Source organism: Myotis daubentonii, chromosome 7 (assembly GCF_963259705.1).
Source record: "Myotis daubentonii chromosome 7, mMyoDau2.1, whole genome shotgun sequence".
NCBI lineage: Eukaryota > Metazoa > Chordata > Mammalia > Chiroptera > Vespertilionidae > Myotis > Myotis daubentonii.
Genome location: NC_081846.1, coordinates 44,206,179 through 44,233,097, shown reverse-complemented (window position 1 = coordinate 44,233,097; position 26,919 = coordinate 44,206,179). Strand labels below are relative to the sequence as shown.

Below are 26,919 nucleotides of genomic sequence, written 5' to 3'. Positions count from 1 at the left end.
AGCTGATCGATGTTCCTCTCTCATCGATGTTTCTAACTCTCTACCCCTCTCCCTTCCTCTCTGTAAAGAATCAATAAAATATATTTTAAAAAATTTACCTATTATAAATTCTTGGTCTCTAAATCTAGGGATTATTAGTTAAATGCATTTTAATTGTATTTCCATAAACCTTCTGTTTAAATTTTTAAAATTGTACCCTGCCTTCTAGTTATGCAGCTAAAATATATATGTAAGCAACATACTAGAACTGCATATTTATTTTAAATGAAAAAAAAACCTACCTTGGGACAGATTTTTGTTTTTGCAAATCATCTAAATTTTTAGATTAACTTAAAACATTTTATGCCTGCTCTGTCCAATCAGAACCTGTCTACAACCAGCTTATCTATGGATGTCACCTTGGGACAGATTTTTTTTTTTTTTTGCAAATCATCTAATATTGATACACTTAACATACATTAATTTTCCTTCTTCCCCTGGTAATGGAAAATAGCTTATTATAAGACCTGAAAATGTTGGACTTTTCTGTTAAGACTTTTATCAAGTTTTCATTAAATTAAAATGCTCTCCAAAAAAATCCTTTTTAAATTTTCAAATGCTTCTATTTTCCCTAAGGCCAATTATTATAGTTGAAAAATATGATGAAAAGAGAAAAGTTTTGATTAGCTTGAGCTGAATGAGCTGTCACCCGAAAGGAACAAGTCCGGAGACCTGTGAGTGCAATCACTGCTCCTTTCCTCCCAGCCTTCCTAAAGTTGGTGTGTGTGTGTGTGTGTGTGTGTGTGTGTGAGAGAGAGAGAGAGAGAGAGAGAGAGAGAGACAAAAGAGAGAGAGCAAGGGCTCCTCTGTCTGGAGAGGCCTAAGAACAGCAGATGAGGGAGAAGGTGCTGTAAAGAGGCTTATGTCTCTCCAGAGAACTACAGAGCCATCTGTCTGGAAAATTCAGGATGACAGGCTTCTAAGTATCCTAAGTGTCCTCAGCGTATAGCCACATTTGTTTCCTCCTTCCTTTTTAGTACCGTATTATTAATACATCGTGTTCCTTTTTCTTCTACTTTTGAAATAATACCCTTTTAACTTCAACTAAGAGTGAACTGACAAGTTGAGAATCATTTCACATTCAAGGAATATAACCTGGAGTCTCTAGTTAACTTTTAAACATAATGATGGAGGAAAAAAAATGAGTTGTGCTTTGTGTTTTTATGGCCCTCAACTGTAACTACATATTTTTCACACAGATATAATAAGATAACATCCAGACCTGAGAATATTTTTTAAATATATTTTTATTGATTTCAGAGAGGAAGGAAGAGGGAGAGAGAGATAGAAACATCAATGATGAGAGAGAATCACTGATTGGCTGCCTCCTGCACGCCCCCGCACTGGGGATCGAGCCCGAAACCTGGGTATGTGCCCTTGACCAGAATTGAACCCGGGACCGTTCAGTCCGCAGGCTGACGCTCTATCCACCCGAGCCAAACCAGCTAGGGCTGAGAATATTTTTTTTTAATCCTCACCCGAGGATATATTTTCCATTGACTTTTAAGGAGAGTGCAAGAGAGAGGAAAAGACAGAAAGAAACATCGATGTAAGAGAAATACATCAATTGGTTGCCTCTTGCACAAGCCCTGACCAGGCTTCGGGCCTGAGTGGGAGCCTGCAACCAAGGTACATGCCCCTAACCAGATTGAACCCAGGACCTTTTGGTCCGCAGGCAAACTGGCTAGGGCCAAACCTGAGAATATTAACAAACAAGAGGCCTGGTGCATGAAATTTGTGCATGGGAGGGGGCGTCCTTCAGCCTGGCCTGCACCCTGTCCAATCCGGGACCCCTCGGGGGATGTCTGACTGCCTTTCGCAATCCGGGAACCATTGGCTCCTAACCTCTCGCCTGCCTGCCTGATTACCCCTGACTGCTCACCTGCTGGCCTGATCGCCCCTAACCGCCTCTGCCTCGCCCTGCACCTGAGACCCCAGGATCCCCTCCTCTGGCCGGTCACAGGAATCTGGGACCCGGGCCGGCTCCACCCAGGCTGGCCACAGTCGCAGGGGACCGTGGGCAGGCAGCTTCACCCCGGGCCGCAGCCACATGCGCCTGGGACCATGGGGCAGGCGGCTTGTCCCTCTCCCGGGCCACAGCCTGGCTGGTCCCCATTCCTCTCTCCCCAGTGTTGAGTGTCTAAGCCAGCCGTGGGCAAACTACAGCCCGCGGGCCGGATCCGGCACGTTTGAAATGAATAAAACTAAAAAAAAAAAAAAAAAAAAAAGACCGTACCCTTTTATGTAATGATGTTTACTTTGAATTTATATTAGTTCACACAAACACTCCATCCATGCTTTTGTTCCGGCCCTCTGATCCAGTTTAAGAACCCATTGTGGCCCTCAAGTCAAAAAGTTTGCCCACCCCTGGTCTAAGCCATTACGGTGTGACAGCATGAGGGCGTGACGACCATTTGGATATTAGCTCTTTATTATATAGGAAGCTATCCAAATACTTAAATAAGTAGTATCACCAAAAACAACTTATAGGAGTTGCGAAGTCAGTTTCATACTTTTTTTTCCCTCAGTGAAATGAAGTATTATTAGCAACACATGAAATGTCCTATAAGCCAGTGACTTCATCTTTCTTTTGGAGTTTCAGCACATTCTGGAAAACAATCTTTGGCATGAGCTCTTTGGTCCCCTGCTTAGTGACTTCTATTCTGCAACTTTAAAAACACTTACTAAGACAGTTTTTAAACTGAGGAGTAATATGCAAATGTCCTATGAACTTGCCTAGGCCATCCAGGCCTGAAAGTGAGCTTGAACAAGGAAGGACTTCCCTTCATCACCTCCCTGCTAATGGCCTGAAAAAGTCTAAAAGAACAGAGTACAGACAATAAAGGACATACCCGTATTTTCCTTATCTTTAGCTCGGTCTCACAAGAAGTTTGTTTCCAGGTGAATACTGGACACCTGGCAAAGGGACCAGCCAATCAACCTGGATTAACAAACCCTGTGCTTGCAGATGTTGTTTAGTGTCCCTTCCCCTTGCCTTTGAAAGTTGAAAAAAGGACAAAAAGGCTTTTACATACTATAAAGCAGTAAAATCCAATCAGAATTTCAGCAGGAAATTTTGAAAAAAGTCAAGCTGACAAAAATGATCAATCCCAAAGTAAATGATATTTTAGGACTATATGTATCTCCTCCTTTAAAGAATGAAAATAGTATTATTAGGCAATAAAAACAATATATGGGAAATTTGAGATATGTTGACTACTATTATCTTGGTTAAAGTATTACAAAGTTGTAGAAAAATTAAAGAATGCTTTCTATTTCTGCCTTTGGAACTGTTACACTGCAGAAATACTATTGTTTGAGAACTATTTTATTCACTTAAATATTTTTGAGTACCTACTACATGTGAAGCACTGCACCAAGAACAGTAAGGCACACAGAAATGAGAACGTATGAATCTTACCTCACAGAAACCATCAGCCTAGAAAAACATGATAAAGATACATAACTACTGTGAAAGGAACATACCGACAGATGTCACAGGAGATTTGCAGATAAAATGATAGAGAATTCAGAAGATTCCTTTTGGATGGGTGGCAGGGGCAGGGCAGGGGGTAAGGGGGGGGGGCAGTTAGGGCAGGTGTTATCAATTGCAGTACTGAAAGTACGGGTAGAACAAGAGTCGGAAATATAAAGAAAGACATGGAAGCTATTGCAAAGACCAAGCTGCAAGTTACTTAGCCGCAGATTGGATATTGGAGGCAAAGGAAGGGAGGGTGGTAAAACACAAGCTAAGGACGGGGAACACATGGAGTTCCAAGTGTCTGCAGGAAATCCTGGTGGAGATTTGGAGGGTGTGGAAGGGCGAGGCCGAAGATGGAGCCTTGGGAACCATCCACATGGGCTCACTGTTGAAAGCCCATATACTAGTATTCCTCAGTGAGAAAGGGAGGTCAATTCTTGAAAAAGCACTGACATTTGCAATAGTCTTGAATGAAGTCTTCCTTGTGGTTTTAACAAGTGTCAAAAACACTTCTTTTCTTTCATAGTTGCCTACCTTTCTTTCCCCGTGAGCTGAATGACAGTCCCAAATTCCTCATAAATAAGCATGATAAAGCACAGTGGCTGGACGAGAAGGTGTAGGTAGACCAGGGTTAAAGAGCAGGCACGCAGGAAGAGGAGGTGGGCAGCTCACTCAATAAACCTCTGGTAAGAGGAGGGCCACCAAGAGCTCATGATGGTGCTGAGAGGGTGCCAACGTTGAGGAGAGGCTTTCTTACTCAGAATAGGAAAGCATGACGATAACCGAAGGGCAATGACCCAAAGGAGAGGGTGAAACTAATGGTACGAGACAGAGAAAAACGAATCCCCATGCTTATTGCTTTAATCCTTGTGAATTATACCTTTTTGAAAACGACCTCAAATTCGTTCTTGAACAATGAGAGGTATTAATTAGCAACAGATAAAAATTTCCCTTTATCCATTTAAAAATATGAATGATTAAACTGTTATTTATATCTGCTCTCTTAATAAACATAAAAAACTAACAGGAATGTTGATGTATCACACAAATTTGTTATTATGAGAGAAAGATTGTATTGTTTTTATTTTCAAACCTCTAAGAGGTTAAGTTGGCCATTTTCATATTGAATTCCCATTCAATTTGATTATGTTCCCTACTGTGAGGGTAAAGCGTGAATAGACCAAACTAATTTATGTGCGATTCCTTTGTACCGCTGAAACGAAAAGGAACAACAGTTTAATGAAGTGGAATTTGTTATCTAATTATGCCAAATAATTTAGAAACATCTGCTGGTGGTTAGTAATCCTACAGTTAAACCTCAAAGAATCCGCTCCCAGAACGATTTCCAACGTATTCAAGCCTTTGTAAGCATCCAGTTGGGGACTCCATGTGAGAGTATGGAAGCAAGGGATGCTATAACGGCACATTTACTAAATTTTTTTTTAAAAAGATGAACAAATGAACAAAAAATAATGAAAAATCAAAGGAGTGTATCATATGGATTTGGGCCTTAAAATTAACCCCCAAATTTAAGAAATATAGTAGACTACTGCAATATCAAACCTTCATTCAAATGTTTACTGAGGAGCTGGTATGCATCAGACACTGGCAGTTGTTAAATAGACAAAGAAGACATCCATAGCTTTCCCATTAGGAAACCACCAAATGGGAAGACAGGGGAATATAAACTAATAGTTAAATCACCACATGACAAGTAGCAGGGCGGAAATGTGTACAGGGAGCCACAGGTGCAGAAAGGGTAGAACTAACTCACAAAGACTCCTTAGAAGAGATGACTGCTCGAGCTGAGGGTTGCCAAGACGTGAGAGAGGGCAAAGAGGGCTTGGGAAATGACGGTGCCAAAGGCACACTGAGTGCAGTCCCTTCTGGACCCTACAGGCGGTTCAGTGTGGCTGAAGCATAGCCTCTGAGGAGGACAGAGTAAGAGATGAGGCCAGTCGGGTAAGCAGGGGTCCTAACTTGACAGCCTTATCTGCAAACTAAGGAACCTGGACTTCATGGTGATAGGGATTCACTGGAGGATTTTAAGTAGGGAAGTGAACTGTTAGACTAAACAATTTCTAAGAGGCAGGTTTAAGTTTCCAGTTATGGACTCTAACGTAATAAACAAGAATAAACCAAAATAATAAAGGAGGGGAAAAAATAAATGAAAACAAAAGTTTAAATTGAGTCAAGGTCATTCACAGGCTAAGTAAATAGAGTGATAGTCCACTGTTGAAGGTTCACTAATTCGTTCTTTCATTCATTCATTCACTCCATAATTTTGGATTGAGCACCCTCTGTGTGCCAGGCATTGAGCACACAGTTCTTGATATGCAAGTGCTACGAGGGCAGGGGCTACATCTGATTATATTCTGGATTACCTCCCAAAGGGAAAGTAACATTGCCTGTTAGCCAGGGTATTTTTCACATTTCCAGGGTGTAACAGAAAGTATCGCGTGTCCAGCACTAGCATAAGTGAATCTGGTCTCCACTGTAGATCCCCGAACTATGTCTCCACCAGAGCATTCTCAGGCAAGCCTACAATGGCACCTGGTGAGTATTTAGCCACACACATAAAGAGAAACAGTGCAGACTACTTTTTCAAGTGAGCCCATGGACTTGTGTAAGAAAGAAATGGAGAAACTCTGCTGGTATCTTGGATCGTTGTTAATATTTATAATAACAATTAGTGACAATATTAGCTACTATGTATCTTCAACCACTGCCTTAGGACCTTATATACATGACCTCATTTATCTGTGTGTGAACGGGAGAAGATAATAGCCTCTGTTTACACACGAGGAAAACACGACTAGAACATACAGGCGGCTCCTGGCAGAGAAGGGGTTAATCCCACATGCTATGGAATATCCTCCACCAGCTTTCCATCTCACTCAGTCGGAGGTAAGGACTCAGCTGAAGTCCTGACCCTGGGTATATCATCTGTGACCCCAATATTCCTCCGTCCCCCAGGTCGCGCTCTGTCCTCATCTCCTACCACTTTCCCTGGCTTACTCCCCTCCAGCCATGTTGCCCTTCTTTCTAGTTTTCAAAACTGCCCAGCACATTCCCCAACTTCAAGTTTCTCCTCTAAATTCACCCTAGCGGTGAGGTCATCACTGAATACTCTGCCACAGAACTGGTCCCTTCCCCTTCACCCTGCTTTATTTTTCTTCATAGCTCTATATATTTTTTAGTTGTCTGTCTCCCTCTACTGTAAACATAAATTCCTTGACAACAGGAACTAATAGATCCCCAGCACATATTAGACACCCAAAATTCATTGAACAGAAGAGTAAACAAATCACAAAGTAGAAAAACACATACCAAGCCTCAGAGATACTCTTCAGAAAAATTATGCAATAGTGTACACATCTTGTTTTTACTTCCTTCTCTCACTCTCTGATTCATCTACTCCTTCCCCCAATCCCAAGTGTGCCATGTTTTTATACTGTTCTGCGCTTATATACTGTCCTTTTATACCCACTATGGTCCCTCTTAGTAATACCCCAACCTCTAAATAAATACTTTTGCCACTTTCTTTTATTTTACAGTGTATCTCTCTCAGTCAAAATGCATGCCCTGCCTTGGTAGTATAAGATCTTCAGTTCATAAATTAAAAGCATTCTTTCATACTCTATGAAAGTACATATATTTAGCATGTTATTCCTCATAGGTAACATGCTGAAGACCATCCTATCTAATAAAAGAGAAACATGGTAATTGGCGTACGACCGATACCCTTTTCATTGGCTAATCAGCGAGATATGCAAATTAACTGTCAGCCAAGATGGCGGCCGGCAGCCAGGCAGCTTGAAACTAACATGAGGCTTGGTTGCCTCAGTGACGGAGGAAACCAACGTTCCCCGCCTGCAGCTGCAGGCCTCTGAGCTGGCAGTTTAAGAAACTCTGTACGCCCAACTTCAGCCAGCAGATTTGCAACATTGTAAGCAAAGGCCAGAAACCTACTTTCAGCCGGAGGCCTAAGAGCTGGAGCCAAGCCTCAAGCTAAAGCTGGCCCAGAATTAAAAAAAAAAAAAAAAAAAAAAAAAAAAGGAAAAAAGGAGCGTTTGGGAGTTCAGTCACCCCCAGCCTGAAAACAGCCCTCAGCCCCTCACCCAGACTGGCCAGGCACCCCAGTGGGGACCCCCACCCTGATCCAGAACACCCTTCAGGGCAAACCAGCCGGCCCCACCCATGCACCAGGCCTCTACCCTATATAGTAAAAGGGTAATATGCCTCCCGGCACCGGGATCAGCGGAGCCCAGAGGCCTCCCGGCACCGGGATCAGCATGATAGGGGGCAGTACCCAAACCCCCTGATCGCCCTGCGGCTCTGTGTGTGACAGGGGGCGGGGCCACAACCTCCCTATCCACCCTGCTCTGTGCCTGATAGGGGGGAGCTCCCCCCACCCCCCACGGGCCCTGCTCTGTGTGTGACGGGGTAGAGCCATAACCTCCCCATCAGCCCTGCCCTGAGTGTGAGAGTGGCGGCGCCCCAACCCCCTGATCCGCCCTGCTCTGTGGGTGATAGAGGGCAGCACCCCAACCCCCTGATGGGCCCTGCTCTGTGCGTGACAGGGTACAGAGCCCCAACCCCCCTGATGGGCCCTGCTCTGTGTGTGACAGGGGGTTGCTCCACAACCTCCCCATCGACCCTGCCTTGAGTGTGACAGGGGGCGGCGCCCCAACTCCCCAATCAGCCCTGCTCTGAGCCCGACCAGGGGCTGCACCTAGGGATTGGGCCTGCCCTCTGCCACCCTGGAGCAGGCCTAAGCCAGCAGGTCGTTATCTCCCGAGGGGTCCCAGACTGCGAGAGGGCACAGGCCAGGCTGAGGGACCCCCCCCCCCCGAGTGCACAAATTTTTGTGCACCGGGCCTCTAGTGCTTTAATGTTAATATAACACTGTACAATTCATTCACCAGGGAAGGCCTGCAGGGAAAATAGTTCGGCTATTAGACGTTTATATATCCCTCAAACGGACATTTACACCACTCACCTGTCACGTGTCCCACCTAGCACAAGTCATTTCAAATCCCAAAAACATCTCTGACAAACTAATTTCACTGACATTAAGGAGCTAAAAAACAACCATAAAGTTCTATATATAGGCACACATACTATACGGGCTGAAGATATGTGCTAATGGCAGAAATGGGAAGATCAGGAACGATTAGCAGTTTAAAGAAGAGGCCCCACTCAATTTCTGAAATGGCAAGTTTGTGGTCATAAAAATCCATCAGAGCAGAGATGTATTTCTTAGACCACATCCTTCTCCTGCTTGCTTCACACCTAAAACGATCCAGGCCGATCCAGAGGTAAAAGCGTGGAAAGGGAAAGGAGCCGCCTTCCGTGCAGCTGGATGAACACAATGAGGTGGCCCTTTGCCACACCATGCAGCAGCTGGCCACAGGCCTGGCCTGGCCTGGCTCACCTTCCCTTCTCCCACAGATCACCCAATTGTCCGAGTTAACTCTTTCCAAGAAGTGCTTAGTTTTCTAAATTTGAAACAATTCAAAAGACGTAGAGGCATTTTTAACCTATCAATTTTCACTTTTGTTTTTTGTTCCTTGGGAAATAAAAGAAAAATATCTTTCTAAAACCATGAAAAGTCCTACAGGTTCCCAGATATAAAACACTCTTAAAAATAGAACTTTCTAGGTCTTACAGTTAAAGTGAAGTAAATTTTCCTTCTAATCCATCGGCCCCACCCTGGTGACTTTTTTTTTATTAATAACAGTTTATATTGAGAATTCACATACTGTAAAAATTTCCCCTTTTAAAGTATCCAACGTAGTGGTTTTTAGTGTAGTCACAAAGTATTCAAGCTGTATGGTTTTGACAATAAGGAGCCAAATTAGAAATGTATATCTGTACCTTATTTTCTCAGGCATTATTTTTTTCAATATGACTTTCAGTGTAAAATATGGTCACACCATCCTGTTTTCCTAGTTTCTTCCTATTCTGTTCTATGAGAGAAGTAGAATTATATTAATAAAAATCAATATTTATGGGAACCGTTTTCTACGTAAGAATGACGTATGGCTGGTAACTTGGTTGCAAGGGCAGGCTCCAGGACTTGTCTTGCGCTGCGTTTGCACAGGGAAGTTCAATAACTTCATTTAGTTTTATATATTGCAAATAAATAATAAATTTTTTTAAAGGTGCTGTTAGTGATGCTTTATGTAAGACTGAGAAAACATCAACTACCCATATCAAAGGGACTTAGAGAAAAGCTACACACACCCAGCCTCACATCAGGAACTCTTTGTTATGGCTGTTCTCAAGGTGACAGTAACTGAGGTTAAACCAATTGGATGAAAAATGTATAACTTATTATACTAATGTCATTCCTTCAGAACTATTATTATCTGACATACAAAGCATGACCAAACAATATTTTTCTGCCTAATTCTCTTATGATAGCTTCACATGCATTCTCAATGGGTGGTAACAATGCCCTCAAGGGAGCAAAGACTGACTTTAGGGAGTCAAAAAAACTTACTTTTCATGCCTAAAGCAGATATACCATACAGTCCATAAACAGATAATACAGTGTATCTCTGGTTACATTAAAGTGTTATGGAGAGAACGACTAAGAGAAAATTTCTAAAAGGCATCTTGTAGGCAGTGATTTTTTAAAAAGGTTGAGAAATGCTGATATAAAAGAAACTTTTCTTAACAAATATGTCAACTTTTTATAATTATACACAACACTATCTTCTATCTTCAAAGACTGGGCTGCTATAGGATGGTTACTTGCAAGAACAGATGTGACTCAAAAAACTGCATTGCCAATATTCCTTGTACACAGATGGTACACAGAATTATAGCAACTATAATTCTTTTATTTCTCTTACGTAGGCCCAAATCTCCAAAGATTAAAAGAAAACTTTTAAAGCTGAAGTATTAAGTTTTTTGACACCAGTAAAAGAAGGAATATGAACAAGTACTCAAATAAGATATTAGGCAGTAGCTGGGCTCTCACCATTGGACCACCCTGCTGCTCAGGTTAACTCCCTCTCATATTCTTTGATGAGCAACATCTGAAAAATAAAAATATCAGCAGAGGATGTACTCAAGTGGGAATTTCCTATAAAATTAGCTTTGGGTCAAATAAGTCATACTGAAAATGTGCAGCTGACCTGTCTTTCTTAAAATACATTTTAGCGGCAGGACAGTCATGGGCAATCAGAAAATTTCCTAACTGCATCTCAAAGAATACACCATTGCCACTGGATCTAAAGGATCTCTATAAAGATGCCCACAGGCCAGCGTGTCTGGGTACTGAGAGATGCCCAATGAAGTAGCATGATGCAAGGTTTCCATGGCAGAAGAGTCTGAGGAAAGAAGGCAAGAAATTTCAGTGAAATCTCAAGAATGAGAAGTGATCTATGGCAGTGATAATGGTAACTATATGGTAATAAGAGGGAGAAGATAAAGGGGGGGAGGGGGCAACCCCAGAGCCAATTCCACCCACACAGAGAATAGAGAGTTATTGAGGGTTCAGCCAGCCCAGCTGAACTGTAACTGAGTTACCAATCTCATCATTTGGTCCTGGCAGTACACGACAGCCCCATTTAGTTATGAATGACAGAAATTCATACCAAGAGATGACCTGGAGGATGCTTTTTCACCCAACTCTGTCAACTAAAGCGCTACACTGACTACAGGATGGCCAATCAGGATGCTCTGTCAGGTACACCTGCTAAAAAGTCCTAAATTAGATTACCTGAGACTTTCTTTCAAACCCAGCAGTTATTAAAAGAACATATGCTTCTCTGTCAAGGGAAGTTCTAACAAAGCTTGCATAGAATTAGGTAGTCAGGTCCAAGTGCTACAGTTCTGGAAGGTAAACGCTAAGACAGGGACCACGTCTCTTTCACACCGCTATATATATTTGTTGAATGAATAAGCAAGGTGTGTGACCAGAGTATGAACTACACTTAGATAATTTTTTTATATGAGGATTTCAAAACTATCAATGCTGACGTCTGAAGGGTGGGTTCTGAAAAGTGAATTAAAATTCTTGAAAATTCCTGAACCTTTAAAAATGCATATTTTCAACTCCCAGATAAGACTGTAAAATCAGGAAAGATTAGAGTCTGGTCTATCACAGAATAGAGCAGAAATTTGCATTAAAAATATCCTTTTAAGCATAAAGGAGGTGATTAATGGTGTACACAAGAGATAGGGCATTCTTCTAGCTTGACAATTATTTTACTGAGGTCCTACAACATTAAAATAAAAACATTAAATGTATATAAATGTAAAATTGTAGTAGGTAATTTTAGAGGCTCTCAGTTTTTTGTTTGTTTTTAATTAAGCTAACTTTCACTAACTTGCTATAAAAAGAACACTCTTTACAGTTATAAAACCTGGATGGCAATGTAAAACAAAGCTAAAAACACTAGATTCGATTGCTGGATGCTATGCATTGAATTGTATCCTCCCCACAAATTCATATGTTGAGGCCCTAACCGCCAATGTCATAGTATTTGGACAGAGGTCCTTTGGGAGGCAGCTAGGATTGGATGAGGTCATGAGGGTGTGATCCTCATGATGGGATTAATTTATATACATAAAACCCTAACATGCAAATAGACCAAACAGCAGAACAACTGAACAACCAGTCGCTATGATGTGTGCTGACCACCAGGGGGTGCGTGCGGAACATGGCGGGCACTGGCCACAGCAGGATGGTGGAACGGGTGAGTGAGGGCACCAGACCAAGGCAGGGCGCCGGTCAGTGTCATCGAAGCGAGCCTCTGGTGGTTACTGAAAATTCTTTGTTCCCGCGCCACAGTCCCGCCTGGCATTCACACCTGCTGCCAGCACCCAGCACTGGCCCCAGTCACTCGGCACCTTCAGCAGGTGCGAGTGGCAGCTACTGGCCCCAATCGCCCCTCAGGGCTTCTCCACTACCCTGCTCCTGAGGGGAGATCGGGGCCAGCAGCCGCTGCTTGCACCCGCTGCTGACCCGGGCACCAGTCCCAATCACTTGGTGCCATCAGCGGGTGTGAGCGAATGCTGGCCCCAAGGGCTTCTCCACCTCCCCCTGCTCCTGAAGGGCAATTGGGACAGCAAGCCACCTCTCGCACCCACTGAGGGCACCGGCCCTGCTTGCACCCAACTCTAGCGCCAGCCCCAATCGCACGCTGTCAGCGGGTGTGAACTGGGCTGGCGCTGTCAGGACATGGGAGCAGAGGCAGCAGGAGTGGGGCTGCCAGCAGACAGGGAACCAGGGGCCACAGGGGGAGGGACCGGGCGGGGGCGCAGAGGATGGGCCAAGACCCGGCCCTATGCCCACCACAACCTCGTGGCCCACAGTTCCTTTCAAGGTGCACGAATTCATGCACTGGGCCCCTAGTGCCCTTATAAAAGGAGACCACAGAGCTTGCTTTCTCTTCCTCACCAAGTGTGGAGAATTAGCTGGTACCTTAGTGCTGGACTGCCCAGCCTCCCAAACTATGAGAAATAAATGTCTGCTGTGTAACCGACCCTGTCTATGGTATTTTAGTACAGCAAGCCAAGCAGACGGGGCTAACCAACTCACACACACACAGGATATACACCATGGGGTCCTGACAATGGTTACTGTTGGGAGGCTCAGGCAGAAATCTACTGAGGTCTGCCTTTGATGATTGAGAAGGCACACCTGTCTAGTTTCTTGTTCCTACCTTCTCTTCACCTCCCACTCACAGAACTTGATTATCTCATTGCTCCTCTGTTGTAAATTGGTTATTAAGAGTAAATATGAAGGACTGAGACCAATTAGTTAAAAATAGTAGTAATATCTAAAATAAAATCCACTTCTTCTAACTCTTGAGGACTGCTCTTAACATATACAAAAGCTAATTGTGAACTGGACAAGTTTGAGGAAATCCAGTATTTAACTTTAATACAATGGTTTTCAAACTCGAGTGTGCCTAAGAATCACAGGGGAGTCCCTTTAAAGTCCCCTCCCCACAGAAAGGCAGATGCTCTTGGTCTCTTGGAAAAGGAATCAACATTTTTAACAGGCAGCTCAGATGACTGATGAGTGGAGTGTAACCGCATTTTTGAGAGCAGCTGCTGCTCTATCGTGACTAGAAAAACAGCCTCTACACACAGGTGTAGTAGTTTGCTTTATAACAGAGGAATGCTCTTAAAAATTGCAACCAAACTGGATTTTGTAAACTAAATTATATTTTCTCACAAGATAACTTTAAGTTTTTAAAGACACTTGTTTCACTTTAAGGGTGGGATGGTTTCTTATACATTCTTCTAAAGGTCAAATTCCATGTTCTTTCTTTCCTTACCTCCACTCAGGAGTTAAAGATTTCACAATTTAGGAATCCTTTTAGGAACCTTATCACATACTGCTCAATATTTCTGTTTTACTCACCAAGAATGTGAGTATTCTAAAAGTGGTTAATTTGTGAACATAACCTTTGAAAACAAACCTCGAAAATGCAGACTATCTCTTTAGGAAGGACAACAAATTTAGTCAGAAATAGTTTTAAAGAGAAATTTACTGCTATGTATTAGCACCAACAGTGTAAGATAAATACTTCTTCAAAAGAAAATAACTATGAGTAAAGCCTTCTATCATTGTTCGAACAAAAAAGTCACTACTTAAGGTAAATGCTTCTAAGCAATGCAGCTTAGATACAATGTATTGGGAGACAGTGAGATTTGTATTATTTCTTTCAGACAAAAAAGAATACTTTTTTAAAGCACCTATGAAGAACCAACACAAAGTCACTTCTAGTCCTGTGGGTATGTGGACAACGTAAACAGCCCCAGACTGAAGACTGGCAAATTGTGTCTAGGCTCCGTTTTGCCACAAAAAGGCCATATAACCTTGATCAAACCTTTCTGGGTCTAAATTTAATTTCTAAAATAAGATGCTTAAATAAAAGTCTTTGATTCCAGCAGATTAATTCACTCTTAAGTATTTACATCAAAAGGCATTTGTGGTATGTGATGCATGATCAAATGACATTACTAAAATGAAACTGGAAACTTGATATGGTGAGTAACTTACTAAGACTGTGCTTGTAGCTATCGGTTACATGCCATTGTACTTTGTTTCTTTGAAAAACTGAATACTTTGAACATGCAAATTTTCACATACTGTATGTCTTGAGTTTTCTGAGAATAAGGTACATATGTACCATAAGCTGTTTCTGTAAAAGGAAGGAATGTATCTTTTCAGTCCTTCTTTCCAACCCATTGTCATCTCTAAGGAAAAAAACACACCTTTAAGTCTTAACCACCGAAACAATAGTGTTGCAGTAATTACATCACAGAAATAACATTTCTTTCCTGAAATAACGATATTCTCCCGAGATTACTTCCTTCCAGTAACCAACTTTCTTCTGTCTGCTGTCATATGTTAGAGCAAACATTTTCAATTTTAACGAATAAGTTCACCACTTACTCTAGTTTTCAACGGAATATACCATCTCCAAAAAAATCGCCCCCCCAAAAAAAAAAAAATCCAACAGGAATCAACACATGCATTTGGCAATTCCTGAGAGGTTAAGCTGCACAGACATCTTATTCAAAATAAATAAACTTTCCAAGATCTTTATTTGTCGACTTGAGAAACGTAAGATTGGAAACAACCAGCCAACTCCGCTCCCAAGTTGGCATCTTAGGGAACCCTCCGTTTACACAACACCCAGGACCTCCGAGCCTCCCGCACCAGAACTGGCCAGGGGAGCACACGCCCATCGGCCCTGCCTGGAGAGGGAACAATGGGAGAGGCGCGAGGGAGCGAGCCCGGCGCCCCGGGCGCCCCAACTTCCCGGCCCCGACCCGCGCTCCACACCGCGCACGCCGTCCGCGCCCCGGGCGCCCCCGGCCCCCGCCCCCGAGCTGCGGGGTGCGGCCCACCTGCGGCGCGCGGGCCCAGGGCTGCACTCACCGAACAGGGTCAGGGCCATTGTAAAGGCGCTCGCCGACTGCTCGCTGCCGCCGCCGGTCCGCGCGCTTCCCCCAGGCCGCCCGGAGGTCACCGCACCCGCCGGCGGCGCTCACACCTCGGAGGGAGTCAGTCGGAGTCGGAGGGGCGTGGCGGACGCCGGCGCGCTGGGAGGCTGCAGGCCGGGACGCAGGCGGCCGCTGCAAGAAAAAGTTATTGACGCGTTATTGTCAGGCGCACCCGGCTCCGCGGGGACCCGCTAGCCCTCGGCGAGCCGGCACTTGTCGCTGCCATCCGTGCACTAGCGGAGCGCGCGCGGGAGGTACCTGCCAGGCGGGGAGGCTGGGCCGCGGCGCAGGGCAGGCGGGGGGGCGGCGCCGCAGCGGGCGACGGCGCGGGGAGAGGAGCAGCCTCGCAGAGCCCCCGGCGGGGCGCGCTCACTCCGCATCCCGCGGCCTGGCCGTCGCCATCTTGCGATAGCGTCTCCCGCCGGATCGGCCGCTGCGCCCCCTCTCGCCTCCCCATCGGGCGGCGGAGCTGCGTGCGTTCCCATGGCAACGGGCGCGCGCGGGGGCCGGGGGCGCGCGCCCCTCCAGCCCGGGGTCGGGAGCTGCGGCCCGCGCCGCCGGGGGAGCGGCCTCCGGGAGTCCGACGGGGCGGGGCGGGGCGCGTGTGAGCTGATATCCCCGGGGTTTTTTTTCATGAATGGGATTGAGGGGGCGCAGAGGGGAGAAACCCTGAGCTGTTATCCAAAGAGGGAGAGTGACTGGATGCTCCATGAATACGGACCCGGCCAGGGTCATCTGGGGATCGGGGTCGTTTGGGGACGCTCCCTCCCCTGGCGCCCCCGGCGTTAACGCAGAGTCTGGGCGAGTGACCTGAAGCTACGGGACTCGGGAAGGGCGCCTGGAGTGCCCCGAGGGGCGCTGAATGTCGCTGTCCTCTCCATTTGGGCTGAGGAGCCGCTAGGAGTGGTCTGATCAGCTTGTCCTACGGGAGGAAACAGGAGTCCGTTACAACGCATCTGGGATTACCTAAAATAAATTGTGACAAGGTCAATGTTTACGCCCAGTTTTCTCCCCTTTACTTGAGAGCGCTTTGATACAGTCTCAGGAAACGTCCACATTTCTCACTAATTGGCGCTTCCCCGTTACCACAAAAGACGGTTCCCCTGGGCTTTCGCATTTATCAGAGAATCACGGGCAACATCCTTCTTTCTGCGATGTTCCCCGCTGGCCTCCGTCTCTGCTTTAATCAAGGAGAAGCCATGTAAGGCCCTGAGATGATCAGCCAAAAGATGTTCTTGGAAAGCTCGGTTATGATTTTTTTTTCCATTTAATGTATTCAAAAATCCAGTATTCTCTGGTTGCTGTGTATGTTCCCCGTTTTAAAAATTCTCCTTTTTAGTACTTGAGTCTCTGCTTAGGGAGTTGATCGTATTTCCGCATCTAATCATGTAGATTTTCTCTTTGGTCCTCATTTCTTCCTTCGTGCGTCTTTCCTCTTTCAGTTCCTCAGATTCCCTAGTGTCATTTTCCTCTTCTCTCTAGTTTTCAACTTTTAAAAATATTCTATAAGTAACTGGTTCAAATAGAAACACTGTTAATTCATCATCATTTCACAGCTGACTCCAACATCAGAAGAAAAAGAAAAGCGGGTTAGAAGGAGGAGCCAAGCCTTTTGTTTCATGTCAGTTAACGCAAGAAAAAAGAAATAGTAAAATAATGCAACATGAATGGGCAGATGTGTTAGGTGCTGGAAATTTTCCGATGTAGTAAAATGGCTCTCCATTAGCCACGACTATCAGATAAATCTTGAAATCCCCAGAATTTTAAACCTTTAATGAAAAAGACTCCTGATTTTGAACAGCCTTTCTGCCCATGAAAAATGGCAAACGCACGGCTCATGAAGATAAATGAGAAACTCCAGAAGGCTTTGTGGGACAGATTTTACAACCATGTAAAGATTGCTGCCGGTCTGCTCTGCAACCAGATAAATCAGAAACTAAAGAACCCCTTACCGTCTCAATCGGTGCTCTTCAACCAAAGAAGGTCAAAGGGCCTAATTTCCCTTTGAGGTTCTAAATGCTTATGGACATCTATACACTCACAAGAAACGTTCACCCAATTTCAGGGGGATTTATAGACTATTCCAGGGACCTTAGTTTAGCCCTGAGCATACCCTTTGCAATCTCAAAAGTTTTTGCCTTTATAATCATAAATTCTAAAGACTTCTCCTTTCACATAAAAGCATGGAATTTTCAAGAAGCGGCCAAACTACCCTAATTTACAGATAAGAAAAGCGAGGGCCCAGCAATCAAAAGATTTCCCCAAATGTGTACACCAGTTAGTGGCAAAATGAACAGGAAAATCTAACGCATCTGTTGTCTCAGACCACCTCCCCCACTCACCATTCCCCACCCATTTAGAGGGAACATGGTTTGAATTTAAAAAGAAAAACCTGTTTAGTAATAGAAGCAGAGTAGCAAGGAGGGTGCTTCATTTTCAGCTGTGTTTGTATGTTTGGGTCTTACAGTTTGAAAAGCGGAATTTTGTCCCAAGAGTCTATTCACAGGCTCCCCTACTCAGAACTACGTGTCCAATCAGGCTGAGAGAAGCCGCTGCTTTTCTCTCCTCTTTGTTAAGCGCTCTTAAAAGGAGGTGCCAGAGCATCAGGGTTTCGGTGCTGCAGCTCAGCCCCTGGGGAATTCCTTCTCTCTGTCCCTTGGGCAGGAGTCAGGGAGTCAGACTCACACCCATGGAACCAGGCTTTGGTCACTAGAACAGCTTTGCACTCCCTAGTTGTGGTCAAACACAGATGAATCCTAGTGTAGGCTCAGGTGGGGATCTTCTTCCCCTCCCCTTCCTCTCTTACACAAGTCTTGGCACTCCTATACATCCCCCGCCCCAACACACACACACACACACACACACAGGCATCCCAGGGGATGTTCAAAATACTATTTGAAATAATAGGGCTGAATGTTGCCATGTTTTCCTTTTCAAGCACCTATCTTTCCACAAGTGATTCCCTTCTATTGATTTCTGAAGGGCCTGTATATGCCCTTGTCCTCTCCATGCCCTTGACCGGAATCAAACCTGGGACCCTTCAGTCCGCAGGCCAGCGCTCTATCCACTTAGCCAAACCAGTCGGGGCTGTTTAGAAGGAAGATAAAACAACCTCAAAAACAATTGTTTTCAATTTTCAATTGAGGGCTTATTTTAAAGCAAATAGATGAACCTGGTGAAAGGGAGAAAAAGAATGAGGAGGGAGTGTGGGAAAGAGAGGCTTTGTAATGACTTCCATGTGAGGGCAGCCTGGGACCCCTTTCTCCAACCTCATCTCCTTCCATCCTTTCTTTCACTTTATGGTTGGAACACATCACAATTCCCCAACTTGTACCCTATTTCAAGCCTCTGGGGTCTTACTTGGACTGCTCTGTGTCCAAGTAGAGTTCTTTTTCCCTCCTTTTGGTACAGATTCAAAACCCTCTGCCTTTCTCCTTTCATTCTTGCAGTGGTTCTCAACCTGTGGGTCACGACCCTTTCACAGGAGTCACCTAAGACCATTGGAAAACACATATAATTACATATTGTTTTTGTGATTAATCACTATGCTTCAATTATGTTCAATTTGTAACAATGAAATTGGGGGTCACCACAACATGAGGAACTGTATTAAAGGGTCTAAAGGGTCGCTGCATTAGGAAGGTTGAGAACCACTAGGGAAAAAGAAGAGAGAAGAGCCAGCCCTGACTGGTTTGGCTCAGTGGATAGAGCATCGGCCTGCGGACTGAACAGTCCCAGGTTCGATTCCAGTCAAGGGCATGTACTCTAGGAGAGTCTTTCTAATTACCTTTCCTGTCTGTGTGAGGTACCCTCCCCTGGGGCCCAGTGCTATCCTGTGCTTATCTCTGTCATGGTTCTAGTCATATTGGATGGAAATAATCACTCTGATCCTCTTTTCTAATTAGATTGTGGACTCCTCAAGGACAGGAGGGTCTCTTACTCATTTTTTTTTAAATATATTCTTTATTGATTTCAAAGAGGAAGGGAGAGGGAGAGATAGAAACATCAGTGAGGAGAATCATTGATTGGCCACCTCCTGCATGCCCTCTACTGGGGATCGAGCCTGCAACCCAGGCATGTGCCCTTGACTGGAATTGAACTCAGGACCCTTTATTCTGCAAGCCAATGCTCTATCCACTTAGCCAAACCATATAGGGTGATGACTCGGCACTACTAACATGTGGGGACAGATAAGATGTTGGGCTTGTCTTATTTCACTCCTTCCATTCCCACGTGGAATCTTGGGTTGTCAGCCATGTCTCTTGCTTTCTTCTCTATTCATCGAACACCAGGTTCATCTATTTCAGTGGTTCTCAACCTTGGCTGCCTCCAGAATGAGGCCCAGAAATCAGGATTTTAAAAAGATTCCCAGGTGATTCTAATGTGCAGCCAAGGTTGAACCACTGTTGTAAATGATCCTTATTCATCACATATGCAACTTTAGTATCGGTTGGTTTAGTACAATCACTCAGGAGGGAGGAGACAAGGGAGAGAATATAATAAATCTAACTTTGTTGAACTATTCATTGGTTTCTTGCTGGGGTCCAACCCCAGCGGGTCCAGGGGTCCCCAAAGGTGTGGACGGAGTCGGCGAAGAAGGAAGGACACGGAGACAGCGTTCAGTTGATCAGCAGCCTAGCCAGGATCTCCAGCCAAGTTCTGGTCTGGATCTCCAGAGCGGTTCTGCTTCAGATCTCCAGCCAGGTTCAGTCACCAGGTTCTAGTCAGGTTCTCTTGCCATGTTCTATAGTCAGGTTCAGTCCAGGGTCTATTGCCATGTTCTCTCCAGCGAAGTTGTTCTGTCTTCTGAATTCTGTCTCATGAGTTCTGTGTTCTAAGTTCTGAGTTCTGAGTTCTGTCTCTTTCTGTCTTGTTACATCTGTATTTATACCAGTTGACTCAATCCCATCAATCTCTATTACAAAGGTTAGGGCGTTTCTTATCTCCATTCCAGGGAGAAAAGATTATGTAGTTTAAGCATGATTGTTCGTAGTTAAAGGGATTAATTACCCGCCTGGCACTTAGTTGAGGGGTTTTATTCCCTCCCTAACTTCAGGGGAAAATCCCTACCTGGGGAAACAACCTTTCTCAGAGACCTTGGTTAAAACACATAGTGCCAAGAAGGTGAGCAAACATATTAAGAACAGTATGCCATATATGCCAGGTCCCTTGAAACAGCAAGCATGGACCGGCTCCCGGCAGTTTCTGGTGATTTTTTACTATTGGGTTTGATTTCAAGAAATAGTTCCTAAGGAAAAAAACATTGAGAATGGACTCCCTCCAAAAAAAAAAAAAAGAAAAGAAAGAAAGAAAAAGAAAACATACTCCCCAAATGGTATAGAAAGAAGTATGTTCATGTACTCCACAATGAGCCATAAAATCATTCTTCTCTGGTTAAAATCTTCATGGGCCTTAGTAGAAATCAGTGGACCAAAGACACTCAAGGCCAGAGATGGTGGCTTTCAAGATGAACTCTGGTCCGACGCTTCTTCCCGTTCTCTTTCGTGTTGGTTCTCTATGGTGTGGAAGAAACTTGGAAGGGAAGAGAAAATTCTCAGTGAGTGTAGAAAAGAATAGATTCAGGCCACGTGAATCTATTCTTGAAAGAGAAACTTAGGTGGTAATTTATTTTACCGTGTTCAGATTGTCCCTCCATCCTCTCTGTGTCACACTCCCTTCCAGGTTCCTGTATCCACAGGTTTCCCTTCGATGCTAATGAGAAGTGAGCTCCATCCTTAATCTTCTGGCTTCTTTACCCTCCTTCCCATAACCACCCGGGTCACATCAGTTCTTTCCCGCTATTCTGCTCAGCTTTCCCCAACTCTAGTGGTCGGCAAACTCATTAGTCAACAGAGCCAAATAACAACAGTACAACGATCGAAATTTCTTTTGAGAGCCAAATTTTTTAAACTTAAACTATATAGGTAGGTACATTGCTATTAACGTAATTAGGGTACTCCTAAGGCTTAGGAAGAGCCACACTCAAGGGGCCAAAGAGCCCTGTGTGGCTCGCGAGCCGCAGTTTGCCGACCACGGCCTAACAAAATGCTTCCTATACTTGATCAGAATGCTTTGTCTTGAAAATAGCATTGGGTTTTATAATGCCGTATTACCTGATGAGGAATAGAGTGTGTTTCTTTTCTCACTTAGCTGGAAATAAAGCAGTAGTTTTATGGCTACAGAGTCAATGTGAGGAAGGGCCTTCACCACTTGGGGTGATTATTTTGGGTGGTGCCTTAGATTGTTTATAAGAAAGGGCGATGAATGAATTGATGTTTCAAAGCATTTATCTTTCACTCAAAATTTCATTTTGCGCTGGATATACAAGCGCCCAGAAGAGCCAGATTTGTTTGCTCTGTTACCAACGAGTTCCATTTTTAGACAAATGTTTTACTCCTTCTGGGTCCTCACCTCATTTGTAAAATGAAGGGATGCGACTAGGTTATCCCTAGTGTCCCTTTTAGATTTAGCTGTCATGCTGTGATATTTTAAAATATTTAAATTAACTGGATTATGGGTAAAACAAGGCATTTTTATTTGACTCTTTAGTATATTTAAAGTGCTAGTATATCTAGTAAGTCTGAGTCAGACCTTACAGTTTCATAAATACCTAGTGTAATAAGGAAGCCCTATTTTATTAAAACATTAATACTGTGATTTCATCTACAGTATCTCATACTAACTTTATATTTATTGAATAGATAGCAACCCTTTTTTCAGGTTCAACGGGATCAACATTTAAAGTCTGCACTAAAAAATGCATTACGAATTGACTAGAATGGTTTCTCATTTTTAAGTTTTGTTGACTAAACAGAACTTAAAACCCTTTAAAATTTCTTTCTACATTTCAAACTAATGACAAGTGTTTTGCTTTCTTCGTGTTACTCCTTTAGATTCACTCCCATTGGTAAACATTGATTTGTTCCTCGGTGTTGAATGAAGTAGAAATTAATGAGGTGGTTTCTGCCTCACAATAACAAGTTAAAGTTATAGCACTTTATCATGTCAACATAGCTTCGAACACGAGCAATCCCAGCACTATTAGCACAGTTCCCAAAATAGTGCAGAAGTTTGCTGTTGAAGAAAAGAAATTACAAAGCATATTTCTGCTAATGTGATAGGAACATGTTCTATTCCTCAGTTATGCTGGTTAAAGTTCAGATTTTTTATTTAAAATATTCACCATATGGGACATTCTCCCTAGCCTATATTTACATCACCAGTTGAAGCATTTATGTCCATAATGTGAATTTATTCAGAGGAGATTTGTTTCTGTAACAATGTTTTCCTCAAACACTTAATCCAGGTGAGTTTCCCCCCTCTTTTATCTGAGGCTTTCTTAATGGATACTGTCCCTGATATTGGCATGGCATTCCATGGTTTGTAGGTAGCACTTTCATAGGGCAAAGCCATATATACATACCAGGTATTGGAGGCGACACTTACCTTAAACGTAAAGATTTAAGAAAACAAAAAGAATACTTATGTCATATGCTATAAAATTGGCCTTGAAGCTTAAATCACTCAGGCAATGTTGAGGAGACTTAATGGTGTTCCGTTGACCACCAGAGGGTGCCTGAACTATATCCATAGGAGTGATCTTGGATCTTAGAAACGAAGTAAAATTTGAAAAATAGGTAAGAATTGAAAACCTGCTCAGTTCCCTGACACAGGGCAGGAAAGAATCCCACCAAAGTTATGCTAATGAGGACGTGCTACTGACTGGTCAGGCACAGATTTGGGATGGGCATGACTGAGGAACTGTATACTGCTGAGCAGTGCTTGCTCAGCCCTTATATCACTTCCAAAGTGAAAAGAAACTGCTTGTAGAAGGGGTGTGTGTGTGTGTGTGTGTGTGTGTGTGTGTGTGTGTGTGTGTGTATGTGGGGGGGGGGGGGGAGAGAGAGAGAGAGAGAGAGAGAGAGAGAGAGAAATTGAATTCAAAAGCAGAATAAAAAGGTTTTCTATTCCTGACCCAGGATAATAGATTTCTTGTTAATTGCTCAGCTTGAAGAGGAAAATTTAGTTCAGTAGGTGATGGAACCACAGCTGTTACTACAAACCTTAGGTAAGAATCCTCTAAAAGCATAGGTCCTATTTTTTTTTTAATTTTATGATAGAATTTACTTTGACTTGTTAAAATGACCTCTGGTTTGGCATGGCTAAGAAAGAAAAAAAAAGGATAAAAAGGTCTGTCTTTCATTTGTTTTGACTGCATGTTTAAAGGAATACTTTATTTCCTGGTAAATAGTATAGCAGATCTTTTGGAAATTTTTATAGGCTTAAAATACATTTTCAAATACACAGGAGATAAAATACAGAGATTATGGCTGCTCTTAAGTACGTTTTTGTTCTGAACTACAATCATATTATAGTGCTCTAAGCCAGCATTTCCATTTGTGTGTTTTTCTGAGGTCATCAGGCATAACTAATGCACAGTGTAGCTAAATGTCTATTTGACTTGAGCAGTTGGATTCCTGCCAGATTTTGTTTTCAAGGGGGTATAAGGAGATTTGGCTACAAATCAAATCTCCCTAACATGGCCATGGTTTTCCTGGTTAATGTGGGTGTCCACGATAAGATGACTTACTCGAGTTAATTACATTGTGAGTTATAAATCCCCAAAATAGCTGTGAACTCTGGGAGAGAATTACACAATCTCTAATTAAATAACAGAGTGAAAAAGAGAGAGATATATGTCTATGCTTAAAATCACAATCAAAGCTCAAACCTGTCTACCCCTGTGAGGGATTTTTCCTAAAGTTCCTTTGTATACTGCGGTAAAATAGATCTTGTATCAGACATTTAGGACAATGCACCAACTGGAATTCATCCATCCATCCTTCACCCAATTAACAAATATTAGCTGGGTACCTATGTTATACCAGGCATTGTGCTAGATTCTGGCAAAAGACTCAAAGATGAATCATACATGTAATCAAATCTTTAAAAATTTGCAACCCCTGGGGATAAGATATAAACAAGACAATGACAAAGGCCACAAGAGGGGTACAGATGAAATATTGTGTAAATTCAGAGGAGAGAAAGATTATTTCTAGCTGATGAAATGGATAAAGGCTTTATAAGGGATGAAGCTGTGCTTAGAGTATGGACTGAAATTAGGCCAACGCAAGGAAGGAAGAGGTGGGGTTTAAGTGAGGGAAAAGCATGACAAAATTCTTGAGGAAAGAGGTGGAAAATCCTGAGAAGAATGCCAGGTAGGACAATTTGGCTATTACAAGGACGCATGGGAGGAGAGGCTAAACATTTAAGTTGGGGACGTGTGTATAAGGCCAACCTGTCACATTGACGTGTATTATGTTATCTCAGCCCTTCTATCTTTCTACATGTAATTGAGGCAACTAGGAATTTGGATTCATTATGTAAGGTAAGGTGGTAAGAAAGATGGCTAAGGCAAAATTCTAATAAATTTTGTCCCCAGTTTATTTTTTTTTTTAAATATATTTTATTGATTTTTTACAGAGAGGAAGGGAGAGAGATAGAGAGTTAGAAACATCGATGAGCGAGAAACATCAATCAGCTGCCTCTTGCACATCTCCCACTGGGGATGTGCCCGCAACCCAGGTACATGCCCTTGACCGGAATCGAACCTGGGACCTTTCAGTCCACAGGCCGATGCTCTATCCACTGAGCCAAACCGGTTTCGGCTTGTCCCCAGTTTAAAATGAGTGCCAGAAATGGTGTGAAATCCTGTGCTTATCTCTTCCCATTTGAACCTCACGGCAAACTGGTGGTGTAGACCTCGGAATCTAAGACTTTGGATTCCCAACTCCAGTACTTGGTTAACTAGAGTACACCACCTTTCTTTGTAAACAGGTCTAGCCACAGACACATTTTTATCATTGGCATATTCAACTACATTGATATAGTTTGCTCATTGAGGACCTTTTATTGTAAAAACTAGAGGCCTGGTGCACAAAATTCGTGCATGGGGGTGTGTGTCCCTCAGCCCAGCCTGCACCCTCTCCAATCTGGGACCCCTCTCACAATCCAGGACTGCTGGCTCCCAACCGTTTGCCTGCCTGCCTGCCTGATTGCCCCCTAACCACTCCCCTGCCAGCCTGATCGATGCCTAACTGCTCCCCTGCGGGCCTAATTGCCCCCCACTACCCCTCCCCTGCCAGCCCAGTCACCTCTAACTGCCCTTCCCTGCTGGCCTGGTCCCCCCTAACTGCCCTCCCCTGCTGGCCTGGTCCCCCCTAACTGCCCTCCCCTGCAGGCCTGGTTCCCCCCAACTGTCCTCCCCTGAAGGCCTGGGTCCCCCGCAACTGTCCTTTCCTGCAGGCCTTGTCACCCCCAACTGTCCTCCCCTGCAGGCCATCTTGTGTCCACATGGGGGTGGCCAGGTTGTGTGTTGGATTGATGGTCAATTTGCATATTACTCTTTTATTAGATAGGATAAGCCCAATATCATAAACAAATATTTTGCTATTAAAATAATTGAGTTTATCAAAATGGATAAAGGATTTAACCATAAGATGGGAAACCATAAAAATCCTACAAGACTCCACAGGCAGCAAAATCTCAGACATATGCCAAAGCAATATCTTCACCGATACAGCTCCTAGGGCAATGGAAACTAAAGAGAAAATAAGCAAATGGGACTACATCAAAATAAAAAGCTTCTGTGCAATAAAAGAAGCCATCAACAAAACAACAAGAATGCCCACTGCATGGGAGAACATATTTGCCAAAGTTATCACCAATAAGGGTTTAATCTCCAACATTTACAGGGAACTCATATAACTTAACAAAAGGAAGATAAACAATCCAATCAAAAAATGGGCAAAGGACCTAAATAGACTCTTTTCAAAAGAGGACACTCAGAAAGCCAAGAGACACGTGAAAACATGCTCAAAGTCTCTAATCATCCAAGAGATGCAAATCAAAACGACAATCACACCTGTCAGAATGGCTATCATCAACAAATCAACAAACAACAAGTGCTGGTGAGGATGCAGAGAAAAAGGAACCCTTGTGCACTGCTGGTGGGAATGCAGACTGGTGCAGCCACTGTGGAGAACAGTATGGAGTTTCCTCAAAAAACTGAAAATGGAACTCCCATTTGACCCAGTGATCCCACTTCTAGGAATATATCCCAAGAAACCAGAAACACTAATCAGAAAGGTTATATGCACCTCTATGTTCATAGCAGCACAATTCACCATAGCTAAGATTTGGAAACAGCCTAAGTGCCCATCAGCAGATGAGCGGATTAAAAAACTGTGGTACATCTACACAATGGAATACTATGCTGTGGTAAAAAAAGAAGGAATTCTTACCATTTGCAACAGCATGGATGGAACTGGAGAGCATTATGCTAAGTGAAATAAGCCAGTCAGAGAAAGATAAATATCACATGATCTCACTCATTTGTGGAATATAGTGAACAACAT

The 26,919-nt window shown here is 43.6% G+C and overlaps 1 protein-coding gene across 1 annotated transcript in view; it reads right to left on the bottom strand.

Annotated features, from left to right (window-relative positions):
• Positions 1–16,081, bottom strand: part of CHN1 (chimerin 1) — a 161,803-nt gene extending 145,722 nt beyond the window's left edge. The window contains exons 1-2 of the mRNA XM_059704022.1: positions 15,761–16,081; positions 15,438–15,634 (exon numbers count right to left, since the gene is read on the bottom strand). Coding sequence (XP_059560005.1) covers positions 15,438–15,456 — 19 coding nt within the window. The 5' untranslated portion in view covers positions 15,457–15,634; positions 15,761–16,081. The remainder of the gene's footprint in view (positions 1–15,437; positions 15,635–15,760) is intronic.
• Positions 16,082–26,919: the final 10,838 nt, after the last annotated feature.